This window comes from Myotis yumanensis, unplaced genomic scaffold (genome assembly GCF_028538775.1).
Source record: "Myotis yumanensis isolate MYYU_CA2020_CCGP unplaced genomic scaffold, mMyoYum1.0.hap1 SCAF_4, whole genome shotgun sequence".
NCBI lineage: Eukaryota > Metazoa > Chordata > Mammalia > Chiroptera > Vespertilionidae > Myotis > Myotis yumanensis.
This window is the reverse complement of record NW_027223755.1, coordinates 67,954,728-67,978,940: the sequence shown is the minus strand read 5'-3', so window position 1 is coordinate 67,978,940 and position 24,213 is coordinate 67,954,728. Positions and strand designations below refer to the sequence as shown.

The 24,213-nt window shown below is 39.1% G+C and overlaps 1 protein-coding gene and 1 pseudogene across 3 annotated transcripts in view; one reads left to right on the top strand and one right to left on the bottom strand.

Moving 5' to 3' along the window:
• Positions 1-12,146, bottom strand: part of COMMD10 (COMM domain containing 10) — a 156,581-nt gene extending 144,435 nt beyond the window's left edge. Inside the window, exons 1-4 of one of the 3 annotated variants that reach the window (XM_070411480.1) lie at positions 12,067-12,146; positions 10,656-10,746; positions 9,076-9,186; positions 5,787-5,942 (exon numbers count right to left, since the gene is read on the bottom strand). In XM_070411480.1, the coding sequence (XP_070267581.1) occupies positions 5,787-5,942; positions 9,076-9,186; positions 10,656-10,746; positions 12,067-12,107 (399 nt within the window). In that variant the 5' untranslated portion in view covers positions 12,108-12,146. Of the gene's footprint in view, positions 1-5,786; positions 5,943-9,075; positions 9,187-10,655; positions 10,747-11,675; positions 11,744-12,066 lie in introns of those variants that run through there. The other 2 variants (XM_070411481.1, XM_070411482.1) reach the window with 2 other exon arrangements.
• LOC139008142 (non-histone chromosomal protein HMG-14-like) lies at positions 6,333-6,915 on the top strand (annotated as a pseudogene).
• Positions 12,147-24,213: the final 12,067 nt, after the last annotated feature.

Genomic DNA, 24,213 nt, shown 5'->3' with positions numbered 1-24,213 from the left:
ATTTTAAAACTCCCTAACAAACACACATAAATGCTTTTAAGAAAGGGAATCAGTCAGTGCATGTAGTCTTTAAAGAGAAAGTTACTCAGAGTGCTTAAATGTGCCTTATATATACTTATTATATCTGATACTTATCATATCTGATACTAAATAAGGAATAAAGTTAGCTTGGAAAAGTAAAAATATTTTGGTAAAAAAAAGTATTATATAAAAAGAATACAATTATTTCCCTTATGGTCTCAGGAAAAAAAAGATATACATCAATAATATTTAACATGTAAGTTTGTACATTTAGTTTAGTAGAAATATATGTAAAGAATTTATAAATAGAATTTCAAGAGTAAAATTAAACATAGCATTAAAGTTCTGTCTGAAAGGGGATTCATGATTTAGTAAATGTCATGACCACATAGGCATTATAACAAAAATCAAATAGGAAAACCCTTTTACAAGAACTCTGCTGGCAGAGTCAACACTGATGAAAAATAAAAATAAAACAAAAAGAGCATACAAATTATAATAAGTGGTAGTGACATTTCGTCTCATGTCTACAAAGAGGTTAAGAAAAACATCTATTTTTTAAAACAAGAGAGACAGAATAAAATATAAAAATCCCTTCAATCATATCCTGCAAAAAGCTATCACTAAAATTCATTTTCAAGTAATAAAAGATGAAAAGAGGTGTTTTTAAAAACTGAATTAAACATAAGCAACTGTTGATTTTTTAATTTATTATTTAATTGAACCTGACTCTTTGAATTTAGAATTATTACCCACGAGTCTTCCACTGCAAGTACCACCCAGACAGTTCACATGAGTGAGCCCCTAAGTTACCATTAAAACATCAGTCAGTCATTGTAAATATACCTTTTGTTCATTATATAATAAATCACTGACATATATTTTGTTACAATTTAAATGACATGACCTATTTTCACACATGACTATTTTTAGTCACCATATCCTAAACAGTTATTAGGATAAGAGAAAAATAACATCATAGCTGCCAGAGGTAGCATGATATAAAAGGAACAAAGCTTAAGAGATAGCCAGATCTGATTCCCATCTCAGCTTCACCATGGACCGCTTGGGTTATCATGATAAAATTACACTTTCTAAAGTTTTATTTCCTTTCTTTTAAAAAATATGAACCAGGCAAACATACACACAACTATATAAACCATCCTTCATAATGTCTGATACAAAAAAAAAAATTTGCAGGTAACATTTAGGCGGTAGTCCTATATGATAAAAGGCTAATATGCAAATCGACTGAACAGTGGAACAACCAGTAGCTATAATGCGCACTGACCACCAGGTGGCAGACGCTCAACACAGGAACTGCCCCCTGGTGGTCAGTGCGCCAGAAGCCAGGCTCACAGCTGGCGAGTGTAACGGTGGCAGCGTTAAGGATGTCCGACTGACGGGTTAGGCCCACTCCCCATGGGACTCCTGGACTGCGAGAGGGCACAGACCGGGCTGAGGGACCCCCCCACCGAGTGCACGAATTTTATGCACTGGGCCTCCAGTATAGTATAATGGCTTAGGAGTGTGACTACTTGTATAAAATCCCAACTCTGCCACTTACTTAGCTGCATAACAATGGACCAATTATTTAATCTCTCTAAGCCTCGATTTTATTTTAAATAGAAAGTAGAACTATTAATGGGTTTTATAAGATATAAAGCACTTAGTGGAGTAGTTGGTCAACAATAAACACAAAAAAAGCCTAACCAATGGACACAGACAACAGGGGGTGAGGGCATGAGGGGGGGGGGGGGGGGCGCAATGAGGCAATAAGGACACATATGTAATACCTTAACCAATAAAGAAAAAAGTATTAAAAAAAATAAACACAAAAAATGTTTGCTATTTTTATATTACCTTAATTAAGCATTTAAAATAATGTACTGGCTATCCTCTCATATACTATAAATTGGCAAAAAGTAATTTCCATCATTCTCAAGAGGCCAATATGCAATTAATCATGTTCATTCAATTTCTTTTTGCACATTTTATATGATAACTGATTAAACCACATTTTAAGCAGAACTTAATATAAATGTAACATAATATGGAGAAGTATTACTTTAAAAATATATATCATCTAGAACAGTGATGGCGAGCCTATGACACACATGTCAGAGGTGACACGTGAACTCATTTTTTTGGTTGATTTTTCTTTGTTAAATGACATTTAAATATATAAAATAAATAACAAAAACATAAGTCTTTGTTTTACTATGGTTGCAAATATCAAAAAATTTCTATATGTGACACGGCACCAGAGTTAAGTTAGGGTCTTTCAAAATGCTGACACACCGAGCTCAAAAGGTTAAATCACTGATCTAGAAGATACTGAAAAATGACTTACTGTTAGAAGCATAAAAATATTTTAACTCTACTTGTATCAATGTAAAAATATGAACCCTGTAAAATATAGAGAACGAGCAAATATTAAAAGGCAAGTAGAGATTTATTTTTAATGGAGATGGTTGGAAGAAAAAGGAATTCCAGTAACACAAAATGGAAAACTTAAAATCTGTACAGGACATAGGAAAAAGTAGAAACTGAAATGAAAAATGAAGCAGTGATGTAGAGGACACTTGAGAGCTCTTAGAATGCAGTTTTTATAAAAGAAAGAAATGGAGAGAGATGAAAACAAAGGGCATTTTCCAAAACCTATAGCTAATATCCTACTTAATGAGAAACTGAATGCTTTCTCTCTAAAACTGGGAACAAAGCAGGTTGTTTCAGAGATACCACTCGTATTCAACATCATATTAAAAGTCCTAGTCAGTGCAATAAGGCAAAAAACAAAATATAAAAGCTAAAAAGACTAGAGGGGAAGAAATAAAACTGTCTCTATTCGTGGACAACATGACTGTCTACAAAGAAAATCACAAGGAATCCACACCAAAAAAATGCCATAACTAATTAGTGAGTTTACACAGTCATAGAATACAAGATCAATATACTGTACAAAAATCAATTGTGTCTCTATATACTAGCAACGAACAATTAGAAACCAAAATTTTAAAAATAGTACTATTTTCATCAACTCAAAAAAAAACTAAATACTTAGGTACAAATCTAACAAAATATGTGCACGATCTGTATGCTAAAGAATGCAAACACTGACATGAGAAATAAAAAAGGACCTAAAAAAACAACTATGGTACATCTACACAATGGAATACTACACTGCTGTAAAAAAGAAAGAACTCTTACCATTCGCAACAGCATGGATGGACCTAGAGAGCATTATGCTAAGTGAAATAAGCCAGTCAGAGAAAGATAAATATCACATGATCTCACTCATTTGTGAAATATAATGAACAACATAAACTGATGAACAAAAATAGATCCAGACACAGAGAAGCATCAAACAGAGGGAAGGCAGGGGAGTGGGGTGGGGAGGGGTAAGAGATCAAGCAAAGGACTTGTATGCATGCATATAAGCATAACCAATGTACACAGACAGTAGGGAGGTAAGGGAATGTGTTGGGGGGTGGGAGTGGCTGGAGAGAGGTCAATGGGGAAAAAACGAAACATATATAATACTTTAACCAGTGGTCGCCAACCTTTCGGACCTCACAAACCACCAGTGGTCCGCAGACCACCAGTTGGCGACCACTACTTTAAACAATAAAGAATTTAAAATTTTAAAAAAGAACCTAAAAAAAATGAAGAGATATACTCAATACTGTTAAGAAGACCTTTCTCTACAAAGTGATCTATAAATTAAATGTAATCTCTATTAAAATCCCAGCAGGATTTTTTATCATATATAATAAAAGGGTAATATGCAAATTGTCCCCTCAACCAGGAGTTTGACCGCAGCCCTTCCCCCCAGCTGGCCCCACCTCCGATCAGCCCCCGCAACCCCGATCAGGGCGGGACCCACCCATGCATGAATTTGTGCACTAGGCCTCTAGTAGATATATAGAACCTGGCTTTCAAATTTATATGAAAGTGCAAAGAAACTAGAAAAAAAACAAAACAATTATGAAAAAGAACAAAGCAGACTCACAATACCTGATCTTAAGACTTACTACAAAGCTTACAAAACTACAGTAATTAAGGTAGTGTGATATTGGCATAAAGACAGACAAATAGATCAATGGAACCAAAAAGAGAGTCCAGAAAAAGACCCACACAAATATGTCAAATTATTCTGACAAAGGGACAAAGACAAGTCAGTGACAAAATGATGTTATTAATAAATTATGTGGGGGGAAACGAACATCCATAAGCAGAAAAAAAAAGAACTTTGACCTGCACCTTATGCCTTACACAAAATTACTTCAAAATGGATCTTAGACTTAAATATAAAACATAAACCTATAAAACAATTAGAAAAAATAAAAAGAGAAAATCTTTGTGATACTACATTAAGCTACAAATTATTAGATACAAAACCAAAAGCAAGATCAATAAAAGAAAAAAACTGATAAATGGAACTTTATCAGAAATTAAAAGCTTTTGCTCTGCAAAAGACACTTAAGAAAATGAAAAGCTATGTACTAGAAAAAAAGATCTGTAAATCACATATCTGACAAAAAACTTACACCTAGATTATATAAAGAACTCGCAAAACTCAACAGAAAAAAAACAAATACCCTCCACACATTGTAACAACAACAAAAAAAAAGAAAGAAAAACCATACATTTCTATATGCTGAGATTCATGTCTGTAATCATCCTTTATATTACTATAACAAAACTTCTTTATCTGTCATAATGTGGAAATATAGTTAAACAAAAGATTTGAATAGACACTTCACCAAAAAATAGTATCAATGGCAAGTAAGCACATAAAAAGATCATCAACATAATTTGTTATTAGGAAAATGCAAATTAAAAAAAAAGATACCATGATAAACCTAATACAATGGTTTTCATGAAAACAACTGACAATACCAAGTGCTGACAAGAATTTGGATCTACTAGAACTCTCATATAATGCTGCTGAAATGCAAAATAATACCAACCTGTCACAAATACTTCCAGAAAAGAGAAAGGGAGGGGACCACTTTCCAACTCATTTTACAAGCCCAGTATTACCCTGATACCACCAAAGACATCACAATAAAAGTACAGACTAATACTCCTCGTGAACACAGATGGAAAAACGTTTAACAAATTATTACAAAATCAAATACAGCAACACATAAAAAGGGTTATACATCATGACCAAGTGATATTAACCCAGGAATACAAAGTTGGCTGAAAATCTGAAAATCAATTATGCTAACACAGAAAAACAAAGGCAAAATGATCTGTACAATCATTTTAACCTCCATTAAGAGTAACTAAAGGTAACTAAAGAGATTTGTGACCTTTTTGTTATTTATATTTTTCCTAAAGTGTTCATTTTGTTCACTGTTTGTAACTCAACAAATATTGGCTACGCTACCTTCCGCATGCACAACTTTCTGCTAGGCACTAATATAGAAAAACAAGTAAGTATGTGAATCGGTAAAATTACAGTGAGTCTTAGATGCAGGTACACAATTAAAAGAGAACCAACTCTGTCCATGGCCCCAGAGGGGAAAAAAACTTCCATTCCTATCCTTAAGTTATAGAGGCATATTTTAAACTGTAAATTGAAATTAAATCACATTGTGGTAGCAAATATGTATGGCAATAACTTTACAGGAAATATTGTCTATATACTCTTCTGCCCGACTGTACCTCTCTACAAAATATTAAAAAGCTCTTCGGGTATAAAAATCTATGCCATACATTACTGAAAAATATCTTTGGTGTAACATAACCTATACCTTGTGGGGAGCGAGAATCCTCTGCCTGAATTTTTCGACTGTTTCTTGACCCATGGAAGACCAAGTATTGACAAATGCTTCTGCTTTGTCTTGTGCAAGATGAATGTTCTCTAACTGCTGCTGCAAAGCTGCAGGCTTCACATTGTGATATACTGCCTATTAAAGAGAAAATAAATTACATACATCTCTAATATTCATACAGAGACCTTGATCTATAATCAAATATAAAATTAATAATTTAAACCAAAAGAATATTTTATATTTCTATTGCAGAAAGTTTTTGTTATTTTACAAACAATATACCATTCCAAGGGCTGAAAGATTTAGGATAAATGCTTCAATTATTCAGGCTAAACTTTTTCAGTTTTGCCTGAGGTTTAAGTAGTCCATTTAATGGAAAAACTTCTTTGCCTTAACTAATGGTGCCCTAATTATTCATTTCCTGGGTTCTCCCACTACCCCATCATGGTCCAAGCAGGTTGGGCCAGGCAATGGCTAGGCAGTTCAGGTCCTCAAAGGCTCTCGGCCCCCCACCCCACTGCCATCATGCCCAAGAGGAAGGTCAGCTCCACTGAGGGAGAAGCAAAGGAGGAACCCAAGAGGAGACCAGTGAGGTTGTCAGCTAAACTTGCTCTGTAAAAGTGGAAATGAAGTCAAAAATGGCAGCAGGAAAGGATAAATATGCAGACAAAAAAGTGCAAATGAAAGGGAAAAGGGAAGCAAAGGGAAAACAGATAAAAACGGCTAACCAGGAACCTAAATAAGAACTACCAGTGGAAAATGGAGAAACTAAAAATGAGGACAGCCCTAGTCAGTTTGGCTCAGTGGATAGAAAGTCGGCCAGCAAAGTGAAGGGTCCCAAGTTCGATTCTGGTCAAGGGCACATACCTTGGTTGTAGGCTCCATTCCTGGCTCTGGTTGGGGCAAGTGCAGGCAGGAGGCAACCAACTGATGTGTCTCTCTCTCACAGTGAGATTGCCCTCTCTCTGTCTCTCCCCCTCCATTCCACTCTCTCTAAAAATCAATGGAAAAATATCCTCGGGTAAGGATTAACAACAATAAAAAAAGTAAAAATGAGGACAGGCCAGACTCGGATGAAGCAGGAGAAAAAGAAGCCAAGTCTAATTAATATCATATACCATGTCTTATCAGTGGTATCGGTCTCCCTTTTTGTACAATCCAGAGAATAATTTCACCAACTATTTTGTAAATGCCCATTTTTTAGTAGCTTTAGAAACATTTTTAAGAATGAGGGAATTCGACCTCATCACATTTTTTAAAATGTAAATGATTTCTTAAGAGGTAAAATCATTTGCTGGTTGTTTCTTTTTTGATACAACCAAAACATAGTGGTATATTAAATATGGGAGGCTTTGATTATCTTGGGTGTCAACTTAACATTCCATAGATGAGGGTAGTTTTTCTATTCTATGATACAAAGCATATTAAAGTGGCAATTTGAAGTCAGTCATACATTTACCATGTCCTGAACATTTTAAATTACTTTTATTCTCATTTTCATTTCTGGTAAAATTGTTTCCTAAAGAAAACCACTTCTTGATCTTGGCTCTCCCTGTCAGAATTTTGTGTGCTCTGTAACATCTTTGGTGTGGTAGTCTAGTTTTCCTAGTAAGTTTGTTAATGTGCCGTGAAAGATTGAAAATTTGATTCTGTAGTATATATGACATTGAACAGTAAATGAGTGGGACTTTGATGTTTCAACATTTGAAGATATTGGTTCTTGATAGTCTATAAAGGAAAATTAGCCTTCAAATTTTAAGCTGGGCCAAAACCGGTTTGGCTCAGTGGATAGAGCGTCAGCCTGCGGACTGAAGGGTCCCGGGTTCGATTCCGGTCAAGGGCATGTACCTTGGTTGCAGGCACATCCCCAGTAGGAGATGTGCAGGAGGCGGCTGATCGATGTTTCTCTCTCTTTGATGCTTCTAACTCTCTATCTCTCTCCCTTCCTTTCTGTAAAAAATCAATAAAATATATATATATATAAAAAAAATTTTAAGCTGGGAAGTCACTGGAATAACTGTTTAGAAAAGAATCACAATTACATGACTTTAGGTTTTTGGTATATATGTTAAGAATTACGTAAAAACTGAAATGTCTGTGTACTTATCCTCAAAACAACCAATTAAATCTCAATTATGAAAGGAAAAAAATTCATTTCCTTATTTCACTTAATTATTTCAAAGAGTAGTACAATGGTTTTGCTTCCCAACTAACAAAAATTTCTAAGAAGCAATGTCTCAAAACTGCCCTCCCTCTCCCAACTTCCTAGATAATATGTAATAAAATATTATAAAAATTGTAACAGTGATATCTGTCCTATTACCTACATTATTCTGGAACAACTTTCTCATAAGCCCCTTGATGCTCTGTCTTACTTGATTATCCTTTTCATCTACTGAAGGCCCACCAAGGATAGTCATCATTATGATCTGTAATTTGTATAAAGCTGTATGTGTAGATGTCTGGTAGCTTGTCCTTTTAACAGTATCTGTCACTAGAATGTTCATGAAGCTACGGTACTATTTAAAATTTAATTCCACAGTATTCTATTTAATCAACCAACAGGAATTTATAGAGAATCTATGTTAAGCCCTGGAATGTGCTAGGTTTATATAAGATGCGCGCGCGCACGCACAAGATCTTGGCCTCCCACAAATTTAAAACCTAGTGAAGAAGATATCACTGACACCCATGAAATAATGAAAGACTAACAAAGTGGTCTACTATGATAAGCTAAAGATAAAAGGAACCCAAATAGGAGGATGAGTGCTAGTATAAGGGGTCAAGGGTACAATGAAAGGAGATGTGAGAAGAGATGCAGGCAGAAGGGCAGCTCAGTAGGAAGAAATAATATGACTAAAAGTCCTTTGACAAATATTTCTTTTCTAAATGTTTTATTTGCCATCTTAGTCAAATAAATCCCCCAAAAATCATTTGTTAAAATTTTTAAATAAAGTGTGTTCATTTTTCCAAATTATTATAACAAGTAACAATGAATTAAAATCTTTCATAACTGTCTCAAGTCACTAAAGTCTTGATTCATACTGTCAAACACTTACACTACTCAACATTAAGACTGTTTTATAAAATGCAATACCCTGTGGGGGGGAAAATCATACATTCAAATGTTTTTTTTTTACTACACTGAAATTCTTTATTAAAATATATTCACAGCTTCCATTTTCACACTTAAGAAAAAAAAATGTTACCCCTATCCTAGCAATACAAACATGTACCAGACACCAATGGTTGAGAACTATAAAAATACCTGTTCTAAAATGAATGATATTGTTTCAAGAACTAGGTGAAGATCTTGTTTCTCTAGAGAAAATGCAGCTTGAAGTTTTTCTTCCTCTTCTTCACTGAAACTGTTCTCAGCCTACAACACAAAAAGCAATCTACTAGCACACATTCAGGTATTCAAAACTCAGATCCTCAAAGGAAGATCCATGAGAAATTGAAAGAAAGAGTAAATCCATGGTAATAAAAAAAACTTATGCATTTATAAATTTCAAGCTCTCAAAATAGCACAGTTCAATATCTGGATCTTGCCATGAGTCTCTGCCTTGACAGCTTAGGTTATGCACAACCACAAGTTCTAGTAAAAGAGCACAGTCCAGTGTGACTGGAGCACTTCCAACGTGGGGAGAATGCAGGTTGTGGCCATAATATATTATTATAAAATTATGTTAAGGATTTTGAACTTTTTTCCATGGACAATGGAAAATCACTGATGGCTTTGATATAATCAATTCTTTTTTAGGAAAAAAAATTTAGAAAGATAAATGAAATAGTATCATGAAGAAGCAATAGGAAGGGAAAGACTAGAGGCCTCGAGATAGCAGTTTGAAGGTAATCATTGCATCCACAGAAGAGATAATAAGAATCTGAACTAGGACTATAAGGAGAACTTGGATTTGAAAGACACTTCAGAGGAAGGAAGGGCTTTGGGGCTGGCACCTGGCCAGGAAAAAAAAAAGAGAGGAATGAGTCCAAGTTCTTGTTTAACAGGGATGCCAGAACAGTTAGTGGTGCTCCATAAACATGTGATGGATGGAATTAAATTTTTTATAACCTGATAAAAAAGTTAACTTAGATTGGTGAGCAAGCAGTGAATTACTAAACATCAATATGTCAAAAATAACCACACCCTTGAAACAAAAGTGAAAGATTAAATGAAAGATTACTGATTGACAGCAATACCACAGAATTATTTTTAAGAGGAAGAATTAAGTCATAAAATTGGAATTTTCCCAACGCATATTCCACAGAACCTTAGTCCCAAAATATATGCCATCATAGAACAGTTCCAAGGCCAAACACATTTGGAAAATTGTGCACAGCCTTAAATATTTACTATAAACACTACTAAATAATATATTCTGAAAAGTTCCATAATAAAAAGAATTAACGTTAATGAAGACAGAGCTTCCAAAACTTTTGACCATGGGACATTATCAAATTTTCATCAACAGACTGTTGAACCTCGGAGGGAAAACAGGGGAGGGTGGGTGGGAAGAGATCAACCAATGAACTTGTATGCATGTATGCATAACCAGTGGCCACAGACAATGGGGTGGTGAGGGCCTGTGGGGGGAGGGCGGGAGCTGGCTGGAAGAGGTTAATGGGGGGAAAAGAAGGACCTATGCAATACTTTCAACAATAAAGATTTTAAAAAGAAAATGTTAACCAGGAAAAAAAATTTTTTCTAGAGACCTGGTGTTCTCAAAGACGCACTTCGAAACATTATTCTTCCATTATTCTTTGCAAAAAAGTTCTTTAAGTAGAAACAGTTTCAGTGGAATCACAAGAAAGTACTATAAGTTATAGAAATGCAAACATACAAACCTTCAGGTGCAGTTTTTGAAGAATTCGGGTGAGCAATCGTGGAAATCTTCCTATATCTATTGCATTTATCAGCGACACTGCTTTTTTCATGCTAAATAAATTAGTAAAACAAAGTTTTTAAGTGAGCTTTCCAAGTGGAATTGTACTGGTTATAAGTACAGTTGTCCATAACTGCAGGTCTAAGTTTTCATTTCAACAACTCTAATGGCTATAAGGTAAGTCTGAGTGAAACAAAGAAAAATAGATGATGGCCAGCAAAGGAGGCAGGGCATTACCTAATGCCCCACCCCCCACCCCCGCGCGCGCGCGCACACACACACACACCCATTCAACTATTGTTGAAAAGGTCTATTTGGCAAATGTTCTCCTTCTTTGGGGCAAGGCAAACTACGAGGAAAGTTTGCACTCTGTGGGGGATGGCATCAATGTAGCAGTACAGTATCCACTTAACCCAAAATGCAAATGCAACATGAAAAGAGTGGGAGGAGGGAAGTGGCTAGCACACCATAAATATGAAGAATAGAATGCTGTATGGCAGATCATTTTTTTTAAAAATACTACACAAAAATCATTTGGGGTCACTAAGCACACGGTTTTAAAACCCTGCTGCAACAGTAATCGAGAACTTTACGTTATGTGACGAGCACAGTTCTATGGCTCCGTGTCACTGCGGGTCACTGATGTGGCGTCTGGTTACCCAGACGGCGGTGGGAGGCAAGTTTCTGGCTGTCAGAACCCAAGGACTCCGGGCGGAAGGAAAAGCTTTGAAATGGCAACTGTGTTCTTCGACATTCCTGCCCAATTCGGGCGCAAAGGGCTCTGTTCCGCCTTCAGTGACTTGCCTATCTATTTCCGCACTTTTCCCACACCCACACACCCCCACTTCACTGGGACTCGATGACTTTTCCTGACATGAAGTCATTTTCACCCAAATGTGTCTCCACCGCGGACAGCTGAACTTGCCAACCATAAACAGAAATTAACTAGAAGGAAACAAAACGAAAACAAAAGCCATGTTACCAAATCCTGACTGCACCGTGCTCGCAGCCCCCGCCCCGGCCCGGGTCTATGCCCGCGGGAGGGGGAGCTGCTGACACGGGCCGGGGCTGCGGCCCGCCCGGCGTGCGGGCGCCTCTCTCGGGTCCGAGGTCGGGGAGAGCACCGCGCGGGGCGGAAGCCCTGCCCCCGGCTTCCGCGCGCCGCGTGCGGACCTCGGCTGGGACCCATGGGGGTGCCCCCCGAGGGCGAGGCGCCCCCCGTCTCGGGCCGCCTGCGGGGCCGCACCGCGACTCGGACAGCCCCGCGCCGCCGTCCCGGCCGGCCCCGCGGAGCCGGGGCGACAGCCGCAGGGCACCCTTGCCGCCCGCGCCACCCAGGGGCGGCCGCCGCGAGCGCCGGGCCGGGCGGCTACCTGGGGCTCTCCCGCAGGATCAGCGCCGCGGACGCCGCCATCCTCGAAGCTCCCTCGCCCGCCGCTCGCCGTCAGCTGCTCGCGGCCCAGCCAATGGCGGCGCGCGGACGGGAACCCGGAAGGGCCAGGCCGCGCCGCCGCCCCGCCTGCGGGCTCCCGCCCCCCAGCCGCGTCGGGTCCTGCGGTCTGAGTGTCGGGGGGCGCCACCGTCCTCCCTGCCTCTCCAACCTGTTCGGAGTTAGGCCTGTACCCGAATAGTTTTATTTATATTTGCATGTTTACTAATTGTGTACACCTGCATATGGAGGTGTGTATGTTTTTATGGATCATGTATGTCGCATGTGTGTATGTTACATACATGTGTGTATGTCGCATATGCATGTTACATACACGCTCTGCGGGGCGCCACGTGGAGCTTGCAGGAGTACCTTCAGTTGTTCCTTGAGCGCCTGCTATGCGCCAGGCGCTGTGCTAGGCACTTGGGATACAAAAGAACGAAATTTCTGCCCTCTTGGTTTCCCCGCAGCACAAATGCACGGGTATTTGTTGCTCCCTCTTTGGGGTCCGACACTGAGCTAGGCACTGCATAGTGGGAGAGATGAAACGCCGCAGAGACTGCTATTAAGGATCTCACAAGAGAGAAAGTGGGGCAACCACGTGGGTTCACATGCCTTGGTTTACCCCAGAAAAACTTGTACTGCCCGAAGGGGATTCAAAGGTGGGAACAGTGATGGGGCATCGGAGGTAGGATCAGGGAAGATTCCCAGGGCAGGTGACATGAAGAAGCCTGGAATGATGGGTTGTGGCATGTGCACTTGATCTGGTGAAAATGGGGATATATTAAATGTTTACAAGCAAAGGAATTCTTGTGATGAGAGCTGGTTTGGTGTTGGTTTTGGTTTTGGTTTTGGTTTTTTTTTGTTTTGGGGGGTTCTTTTTGCTTTAAGATTACTGTCAGCAGAATGATGATTGATTGGAAAGAGGTAAGCAAAAAAGCCAGATAGGAAATTTGCAATAATCTATGGAAAGCAATAAGATCCTATGGTAGTAAAATGGCATTGGTGAATAAAAAGAGAGTAGATGGATTAGTGTTACATTTCCGCTGTAGAATCTTCCGGAGCTGGCAAGAGGTTGAATTTCATTTTCCTACCTAATTATGTTTTACTTAAATTATTATTTAAATTAGTTGGCACTCCTACAGCAGCCCAAAAACATCCTAACTGAAAGGCGAAGCCAGATTGCAAATTAAAAGTCAATAATCCCCACGTGGATAATTGAGTCAATTATACAGTGTGCTGAACACATACAAACACATTTAGTTCCACAGCACTCCACATACTCCCCAACTGGTGCAAGATGTAAAAAAAGATGGATCTGAATCTACATAAATTATAGGTTCTGATACAAACACATTACCCTACCTAACTTTTAAAGAATCCCAGTTCAATCGCCTTTTGAGTCATTTTCCATTTGTCTTGATCCGTTGCCAAATTAGAGCCACTAACCAGCTAAAACCCTCTGTAATCTCTAGTGAAGTTTTGGTCCTCCTCAGTTACCTTCAAAGCCATAGCTAGGATTTTGAGCAAAAGAGCATCAAGTTGGAACAAAGCATTTAACCTCGCTGTTTCCCATTCCTGATCTGCAAAATGGGGGCAAGAACAATGTCTGCTCTCCTGCACTGTGGTGAGAATTGCGTAAGGTGATGCATATGTACAAGAAGCACTCTACCCTCCCTCATTAAGCAAAGCGCAGGCTTCCGAGGTTTTAGCAAAAGAGAGTCTCCACTGGATACAGAGGCCTCTCATTCCAATTCTTTTCATTTTCACTGATGGGGTGATGATTTCTTATTGCCACTTGCCAAAAAGGCTTGATGCAGTAAATAATTTTATCCCTTAAATGAGACTCTCACCCAAAATATTTCTGTGGTCTCTGGAATATAGGCATATATATCCATTAAAAAAAAAAAAGTCCTTGTAGTTGTCTACCTGTTGCCACCTGCTAGAGAATAGGAAATGTACCTCCTGGAGACATAATCCCATAATCACACTTTACCCCTGATCCCCAAACTTGTCGGTGCATCTTTATGATGGATCCAGAGCCCAGATCTGCTGCCCCTGATCTTTTATGGCTACTAAACATGCTGAATGCCCCAGTTTCTTTCATGCCTTTGTCTTCATTGCAAACTTCCAACAATTCACTTGTTTCTTTTTTACATTCTGTGTTAGCCTGGGTTCTCTAGAAAACAATCTGATTACATGCTAGTGCTTCACCGGGTACTATAATTGTAGGGAAGTGGGAGTGAGGGCAAAAAGGAAGGAAGGAAGGAAGGAAGGAAGGAAGGAAGGAAGGAAGGAAGGAAGGAAGGAAGGAAAGCAAATACAAGGTGGTATGTTATCCAGCTGGTTACAGCTTCAAAACCTAGCTCTTTTCTTGGTACTGTGGGGTATTCTGAGAGAGACTATGTCCAGTCATTGTGTCTTGGAATAGCCAGGAGGTAAGCGTGAGGGGAGGAAATTTGTCTGCAGACTCTTTTATATCTCCTCTCTCTTGTTGGTCAATATTTGTCCTATAGCTCATACCTCCCCTGAACTTCTGCGGGATGTCCCTGGTGCCTCTAAACAAGCACTGGAAAAACCAGAGCTTCCGTGAGTCCGGTCTGGTGGAGTAGGAACTAAGTCCTGGAGCTGCAGGAGAAGAGGAGTCCATGGCCTAATCCCTAACCATACCTACCTCCAGATGTCTCCTTCTCTACCCCCTGCCCTAGTAAGGGTGGCAGCCAGTGGCAGGGGCTTTATGGCTATGGGAAAAGGTGAGTTCCCAGGGACCACTTTCTTGGAAAGCAAAGCAACACACTGAAGCCTAGGACATAGTAGGCTGAGCTTATCTGGGGAGGTACATACGGTAACTTGGAGACAGTTTTAATCCTTGAGTGGAATCTCAACACAAGAGTTGCCTGGGGCCTGAGTGCTTCAGCTCTTTAATGATGTGGCTTTTCAATTCACATGTGCCTCGTTGTTTTACCAAAGTCTGTCACAGCACAGGTTGGAGTGAGATTGGTGACAGCCCTCTGCTGTGTCAGGAGAGTAAATACTTCCTTCTAGGTGTGATCTTTGTCCTGTTTAGAGCTTCTCCCTCTTGGTGGATTCCTTCTCAAGGACTCTGTGCAGTCTCCTGCAACATAGCCTCAGTTGTACCCACCCTCTCGCCTCTAGGCATGATTTATATCTTTAACACTCAATGAAGTAGACCAAGGTCTGAACCTTTTTCCCCAGAAGTCTCCTCCAACCCTTAAGTAAACCCTGGGTACAACAAGAAGCCCTGCCCAAATCCACCCTTCAACATTCCAGCCACAATGAAAATGATATCTTTGGAGGAAGCCACCATGACAATATCTGAGCCCCAGGAACTCAGTCCAGCTGAAATGACCTTTCAAGTAGGTTCTTGAAATACCAGTATATATTGTCACATAGGGGGGTACAGGTATCCCATTATGTACCCTAGATTGTTCTGTCAATGGGTTAGCTAGGTATCTGGACCAGGCCCTTCAGATTGTAAAAGTCTGTAGTCCTACACTCACTTTCAGTTTCTCAGGTGCATTTACCAAAGGTAGTTTAGAAGCACTGGCAGAGGACTAACACTACTTGCTACCCATGTCCTATCACCAGATGACAATCAAGTACAAAATTCATATTCAGCTGCTTTGTCACATTTTGCTTGCAGAAGCCACTGGCCCAGTTTTCCCCCTTCCCACCATGCCGACACACACCTCCCCCCTCCACACCATCACTCAGTGTCTAGCCTGTTTTTAGCTCTGCAGTCAGCACTTGCCTCATAGGTGTGAGAGAACCAATTGGGATAAACTGAAGAACACACCCTTCTAAATGGTTAATGTGTAATTGTTTGTTTCACACTTTCTCTCCGGATTCTCAAGGGAATAAAGTTTTGAAATTATATATTTTTATTTATGAGTTGGTTATGTGAATGTTCCTGTTTAATGTAAGATATATCAAGAATAAGGGATGCATGAATATAATGAATTCTTTGAAACTTCCATACCAGGTTGTGATGTAGAAAGGAAGCAAGAAACTTAGAAAATAAAGAAAAAGTACTATTAAAGCTGCAGGCCACTTTTGCCCATAAAAAAAAACAACATTATTTATGTTCACCCACCCTTAACTAAATGGAGGATTGGGAAGAGTATGAGAGGTAAGTTTTTTTTTTTAATGTAGCAAAAATATACTTTGTAATATATGAACAGATCCCTGTCTAATCTACTCTCAAATTTAAAGTTGAAAACCATCTCAAATTATCACCCCTCATTTTAATTTGCACCTAGTTTTCTCCATTCTACCTCCCAGAAGCCTGTTCCATTAACAGGACTGATATTTACACATAGGATGTGAGAGAGATTGAACGATTTCTTCAGTAATTTTCACCAGTGAACACAGTTTGAAAAGAATGAGATGGTGCTCCCCATAGAGACAGGTTAAGCGAGGCACAATTACAGATCCGCTTCTACCCAATGACTAGTAAAGGAAATAAAAATAGCAAACAACACAAACAGGCTACAGAAAAAGAAAAATCCATGCATCAACAGCACACAAACCAGGAAAGAAGCATAACTTAATCACACACTCGAAAAAAAGTCTGCTAAGAAAAGACAGAATATCTATGTGTATTGGCTAAGCTGGAGTCTAAAGGTGATTCCCGGATCTGTTGAAACAGACGCCTTCTCTTCCCTTCCTAGAGGAGGAAAAGAGGGTTGTCCACAAAGTCACGAGAATTCTCTAATCGCCCCCGGTTTGGAGAGGAGCAGAATGAGAGGTAAATAGTCAGCGGGGGAAGCCTCGGGAAACCCCTAGAGCAGTGGTTCTCAACCTTCCTAATGCCGCGACCCTTTAATACAGTTCCTCATGTTGTGGTGACCCCCAATTTCATTGTTACAAATTGAACATAATTAAAGCATAGTGATTAATCACAAAAACAATATGTAATGATATATGTGTTTTCCAATGGTCGTAGGCAACCTCTGTGAAAGGGTCATTCAACCCCCAAAGGGGTCTCGACCCACAGGTTGAGAACCGCTGCCCTAGAGAATGTGAGTCTGTGAGGGCCAGTGCAGGATTTGGTGGAGGAGCCTCCAGGAGTCACTTTTTTGGTGCCTCGGGGATAAGGGAAAAGTAGAGGAGTAGGCAGAAAAAACAAAACTCTATCTAATGTCCCAAATTATGAATAGAGAGCTAGAGACTTGAAAAGCAAACAGAAGAAAAAATACTCTGAAACAAAAAGCCAGTGGGGAAGGTTACATTGAAAGGCAGTGAAAAAACCGTCCCTCAACCTCCCACCGCATGGTTAAACTAACACTGGCTGGAAACCACAGACGATCTAATCCTTCCCCGTACTAAGTGGAAATGGAAAAATGAAATAGGGAAGTGAACAGCTCGGGCTGACTCAGGAGGAATCCAGGGCTCTAGGTGCCACAATTAATGAAGGGCTCAGCTGAAGGGTGGAGTATCTGTCCTGCTCAGGGACTGGTGAATCCTGATACAGGACAGTTAGCTAAATCTTAGAGTTGGGAAAGTAGAAATCAAATCCACCAACAAATGCTACCCTCAGCCCCAGCTTCCCCTGAAACTTTTGCAGAAAAGTAGATAGAATGCTATATTGAGCTATCAAGCTGGTGTCCTGGATGGAAAAACAGATCTCACATTAAAGCAAAGAAACTAAAGAGCCTTTGGCACTGCATCAGAGGAAACAGAGGCCTGGGCAGAGCTGCCCATGCTAAACACAGTAGGATGAGAAGAAAGGGCATGACAACCATGCAATCGCCCTACAGAAAAATCTATGAGAGAGAGGTAAACCGCATGTAAAAATAAAAGATTAAAAATTCAATCTGGAATAAAATATAACCTAAGAGACTGAAGAAAATCCCATGTGAATACTCCTTAAGATAAAACTTAATAAAATAAGTTCAGTGGAACAAGAGCTAAAAGACAATTTGATAAAACAATACATTTAGATGTCAAAGCCACTGCAAAACCAAAGAAAGAAACTGAGACGAAAAGCTCACCATTTCCTAAGTAATGCATAAATTAGAAATAGAAGAAAAAAAACAGATGACAAAATTGCAAATTGAGTTATTGACAGAAAGGAAGGGCTATTCAGAGAGAATGCAGAGGAAAGAGACAAACACAAAGTAGATACTGAGAACAAAGAAAAGCCGACCTAAAGATAACTCTGTCCCCAAGGCAAAGAACCCAAGAAATAGACACAAAAATATATTCAAGTACTGAAATAGGAGGCTGACTCCATTTTTATGTTTGGTTGCTGACAGCTTGCAAGTCCTCATCACTCCCTGTCCTGTTCTGCTCCACATCTGAGCAAACTGATAAGGAAGCCCAGGTGCGCCCTCCGTTGGCATTGGCAAGAGATCAAACCACCCAAGCCCCTGACTGCCTGGGAGAATCCACATCCTGGCCCCGCTCACTCGGTAACCACCACGAAATCCCAAGCCAGTCTCCCTTGCCTGCTCTCTCAAGCCGTTTTGAACCTGCCTAGGAGCCTCCCCTACTGGTCCCAGAAAGCCTCATCCTGTGAGTAATAACCATCTTGGTATGTGTGTGGCATCATAACTTGGGGTGGGAAGTCATCTCACCTCTATGGGATGATCACAACAAATATGTACCAGAAGACAATTTCCCTATAATGTTGGGAAAAACTGAAAGAGCATATTGTTTTCTGGAAGACCCTGATATAGAATGATGATGCTGAGACAAATTCTGGGAAAATTATCAAATATCAGGATAGAGAAAATAATTTTTAGGCCTCCACGTGAAAAAACTAAGTCACTTACAAGAAGAAAAAAAAAATCAACAAGTCTCAGACTTCTTCAAAGTTTTAAGAAAAATACATTATGTCACACCAAGACACTATTCAATTATTAAGCAAAAGTCAGATATTCTCAAACATGATTGTATTCATAATGTTTATGAGTTCTTTTTAGGAAAACTGATCATTGTAAACAAGCCAACCAAGAGATTAATCAAAATAAAGAACTCTGAAATGGAGGTGCTATGGCATGTAGTGAACATTAAATCCATATAGAACTAAGATTTAGTTAAAATGGAAAGTATGTTTGTGAAATTAAATATATATATGTTAGCGTTTGATCATGTAAAATTAATGTATGCTAAGAAAACTAATTTTAAAATGGACAAAATAAGTGAAAGTTTTAAGTATTAATTTCTTAATCTTTCATGCTATCTTAAAACAAATATATTACTTAAAAAACAAATCAGTTACCTAACACTGCATCCTTGCAATGCCTTTCCAGGTATTTAACTCAAGAGCAGTCCTTAACTAACTTTCCTACATGCTAATGTCAGCTCAGATTCTTCTGGGATTTTTTTTTATTGGACAAACTGCTCGAAAAAGTTTTTATTCAATGATCATAAAGGTACTTGAAGACCAGAATGATGATGATGATGATGATGATGATGAAGATGATGATGATGATGGCAGTCCGGTGGTAATGGGAAGACAAAGGAAAGGAAAAGTCTGATAGTCTCTTGAATTTATTTGAACAAAAGTTTTATTTGAACAAGGGTTCAAGTGGGATATTTGTCAAGTGGGAATGAAAATATAAAAATGATAACCAAACACTTAAGTGAAAAAAAACTTATGTTACTACCTAGGAAACCCAGAAGAGCTTTCATAACCATGCCCACTTTATTCTCATATTTCCCTCAGCATGGAATCCATGATGTCTCTCACCTTCCTCAAATATGTACTAGTGTTTATTATCAACTCTGTGCCAAGCTCTGTACTAGGGATCTGTTATTTTAACAACACAGTACTTCCTGATAAGGAACTTACAAACCAATGTGAGGCCAGGAAAAAAGAAAAAGGGCAATACCCAGACAATCAATAGGTTCGTGCTGCCTGTCACTACTTAAGCCAATTAAGCAGAGTCAGGATTGAATCATATATGAGCATTTACTCCAATACTGCCGGCAGTATGGGGAGAGCAGCAGGTCATCCACAAAAATCTGCATTTGTAACTGCCAGCCAGGTTAGAATGTGCCTTTTTAAATCAGAACAAAACAATCACAGTCAACAGAGCTTGATTCATATTTCTTACAATTCTAGCTGGTTCCCCAACATTCTATTTCTGCCCCTATCAATACAAAGTTTTTTTTTAAAAAAAAGTGCCGTGATTGATGTGAGCACGAGAAGGGTGGGAGCTCTGAATACACAGTGATAGCAACCACTTATCAGGCTATGCGTACTGTGTGCCCAGCATTGTTTTCAGTGCTTTACAAGCATTATTTCATTACATCTCACAGCCGGCCTGGGAGCAGTTCCACTTTGACCGATAAGGAAACTCACAGGAGCGCCTAAGCAGCTTTCCCACGGTCACTCAGGGAGTGAGTGGTGGCTAGAGCCAGGATTTGAACTCCATATGCTAACTCAAGACCTAGCACTCTTAACCACCGTCCTGCTGAGAGGCTGATATAACAAGGAGTGTGCAAGTGGGCTGAAGACTGAAACTTCGTGATGAATGATTAACAAAATGACAACCAAAGAGGCTGGGAAGGAACAGTCAGAGAGGAAGGAGGGGTTGAGGCAGTTTCAAAGAGCAGAGCCTGGCCAGCAGAATAAATAGGGAGAGGAGTTCCTTCTGCTTTAATCATAGTGAGGTCCTTGGGGATCTTGCTAAGGGAAGTTTTGGTTGAGTGGAGTTGGGGGGAGCTGATACCAGATCTCAGTGAGTTGGGAAATGAATAAATAAGCGACAGAGAAACAAACACAGTAAGTGTGGAGTGTTATTTCTGGAAGCCTAGCTGTTCAGATAAGGGTGAGCAATAGATATTAGGCCAAAGAGACTTTTTCTACAATTGGTTTTCCTAAGGGAGAGACTTCAGCATGGATAGCGCATGGGCGCTAAGTTGACCTGTCTAGCTTCTCTTCCACCTTTTTTTTTTTTGTCCCCCTCTGATTTTTATTTGGGTAATCCTCTTCTGCCCCTCAATGCTCTTTTGGCAGGACTGCTAACTTGGTGGGGGGGTGGTTCCCTGACCTACCCTAGGACCTCCTGACACTCTCCCTACAGACTCAAAACTTGAGTGATTGACACCAGGACCAAAAAAAAAAAAAAATTGGAGTTGATTCACCCCAGTAATGATGAAGAGCCTGGCTCTGGTTATAAAACCTATGTATGATTGTTCAGGCCTAATATTAGACCTAGAAAACGCTGCCCATGATGCAATGCTATCCAGCTCCACAGAGCTGCTTGGGCACCTGTTTTTCCCAAGGTAGGTACACATTTCCATACATGTGGGGGGGCCTTTTTTTTCTGGCTTAAATTAGAGCCGTTTGCAGATAAAAACCATTGTTAACATAAGTATGTCTATATCCTGATCATGAAAAGCCCCCAAAGAGTAATAGTTCCGAGATATAGAAAATGCAGAGAAGAACTAACAGTGATAAAAACAGTAGTGCTCCTGAAGAATCAGGGGAAATGGGATTCAGAAGTCATTCCAATCGTGGCCTTTGACAGGAGAGAAATGTGTTTCTCTGAACCCAGAGGGATGAAGGCAAGGAGAGGCATGGATAAAGATTTGTATGCGGATTTGGGGCAGGGAGGTCATAAGGATGTCAAAATTATCTGTGTTGGGTGACCTCTAACATTTCTAAGAAGGAGGAAACCTTGCTGAGAGAATGAAGAGGTGGGGAGTTAGAGGCTAAAGATTTGAGTAGCTGCTGTGGAGGACGTGAGGAGCTGATTGAACCAAGGGAATCATGGCCATGGGAATAGGTAAGAGCATCAGTCTGTATAAGTTGGCACTTTCCCATAGACAACTTGAGAAAGAGACAGTGGGAGGCATGCATTTTATCTGAAGTATTTTCTAAACTTTATTTTTTGCTCAATGTATCCTTTGTTTTCAGTTATAATTTTGAAGCAAAAAAGTACCAAAATAAAATATATATTTATCAAAATTTCAAGCTTGTCATAAGTTTGGAAACATTAAATTAAAAACTGAAATAAACTTGGGAGGGGAGGGGGGAGGGATAAAAACAATCTATTCCAATAGTGGTGTCTTGCCTTCCTTGTATGTAACACCTAAATTACATATGAATGGCCAGCAGAGGGAGCCAAAACCACGCATGGACATTTTCTCTTTTCTACATAGCTTTTAGGAAAATGGATTAAAAACTACAAAATGCAAATAAACCTCATCTTCTAAAAATATATGCAAAAATCATTTAAAAATATAACTTAATGCTACTCTGCCACCAAATACTGCATAGAAAATTTCAAAGCTAGAATGAGATTCTGAATTTCAAATAGTTCAAAGAAGCAACATTCCTCTCTCATTTCCTTCCTCTCCCATTCTCTCTCTCCTCTCTCCGGGATGTTTGGAGTAACTCCTCCAAAGCTAGGTAATTTGTATTCTATTTCTGTGGAAACATTCTGTGAGTTGTATCAACACTTTTTCACTTTTCATTGCTGGGAGCATATTGGTTCATACCGGTTCCTGTTGTGTTGAAAAGAATAGGAGGGCCTCTAGCTCAGACCTCTTGAATCAGGCAATAGGTATGTAACCTTAGGAAGAGAAGTAGTACATATTTTGTAGAAGTTGTTGAAAAGGAATTGGCTGCAAATAAATGTAAGCGTCTCTCCATTTTCAGCATGATACCTATATTAGTTAGGGTGTTTTGCTTTAAAGCAAGAGAATCCAACTTTGACTAACTTAAGGGGGAAAGGAATTTATTGAAAGAATGCTGGTTTGCATTATCTTTTCAATAGTCTATAACTAAAATCTGGGGGAAATATTTTATAGTTAAAAATTATATAAGATTTTATTTTGTACAACTTTATTTCACAAATTTGAAAATTTAGGTAAAATGAATAATTTCTAGAAAAATGTAACTCTCCAAAATTAATATAAGAATAAAAGAAAATAGATTATAACAGTTTTTATAAATAAATGTATAATTAAAAACCTTCCTATAAAAAAAACTCTCCAGGCCCAAATGGCTTCACTGGCAAGTTCCACAAATATTAAAAAAATTAATAACAATGTCATCTGAAACAAAGATGACAAGAAAAAAAGACAAAGCTGTCCCAACTTCGCTGTGAGGATGATAAATCTTGATACCAAAGCTCAACAAGAGACTTCCACTTCCAGAAAGACATTCTTTTTTATATTCCTCTTGGTAAGTATAGTTAAAATGGTTTGACATTGTAAATAAAACAAATCAGACAATTCTGTAATGTGGAGAGAGGCAGGCAGACTAGATAGAGACCTCAGACACAGGTGCCTGATGAATGAATGAATGAATGAATGATCACTAAGTGATGTATCTATTAAGCATGCACAGCTATTAAATGCATTATTGAAGAAAAAACAAATTCTGTCCCCAATCTCTTTGAAATTGTTCTATCTCACCTACACATTGGCCAATTTAAAAAGAACAAACAGACAGCTTATACAAAAGTGAAGGGGGGAAGAAATCTGCTAACACTATAAACACAAAATGAACTCCTTGTTATACAAGAATAGTGATGATAAGAGAGTCATTTTCCTCCCATAGAGTGAAGAAAATACTGTGGAAAAAGCAGAAGTTTAGGAAATCTGTGAATATGAAAAAGAACATTCCAAATCTGGGATTAAAGTATAGATTCTGAAAAGGAAACAAAGTATGAAAACTGCTAAGGCTAGATCAGATATATGGACCACTTTCCTAAATAATCAAAAACTGTTATAGACCCCATGGAGAGCGAAGGCAAGAAGGAAAAAGTAGAAAGGAAAGAAACAAGAATGAAAGGTTTTCTTTTCATTATTTTATACAAGAATGTAAGCTAATATAAAGCACTCAATGCTTAGAACATACTAAAAGTCAATAAAGACTAGACAATCAAGAAATCCACACATCGAATGGTACCTGCTCACAGGGCCCTTGGCGGTACAGCCCTAGGGGGCATTCTTGGCAGTGTTGCCTATGTCGTCTATGACGTGGAAGGCAACCCCTGCATGTAAGCCACTAACAGCCTTCATAGCCAAACACTGCGGCCTGCTCATGTCAATGCTCAAGTTTCCTAGGTGTTACAGAACCATAATCCTGATATCCACCAAATATCCA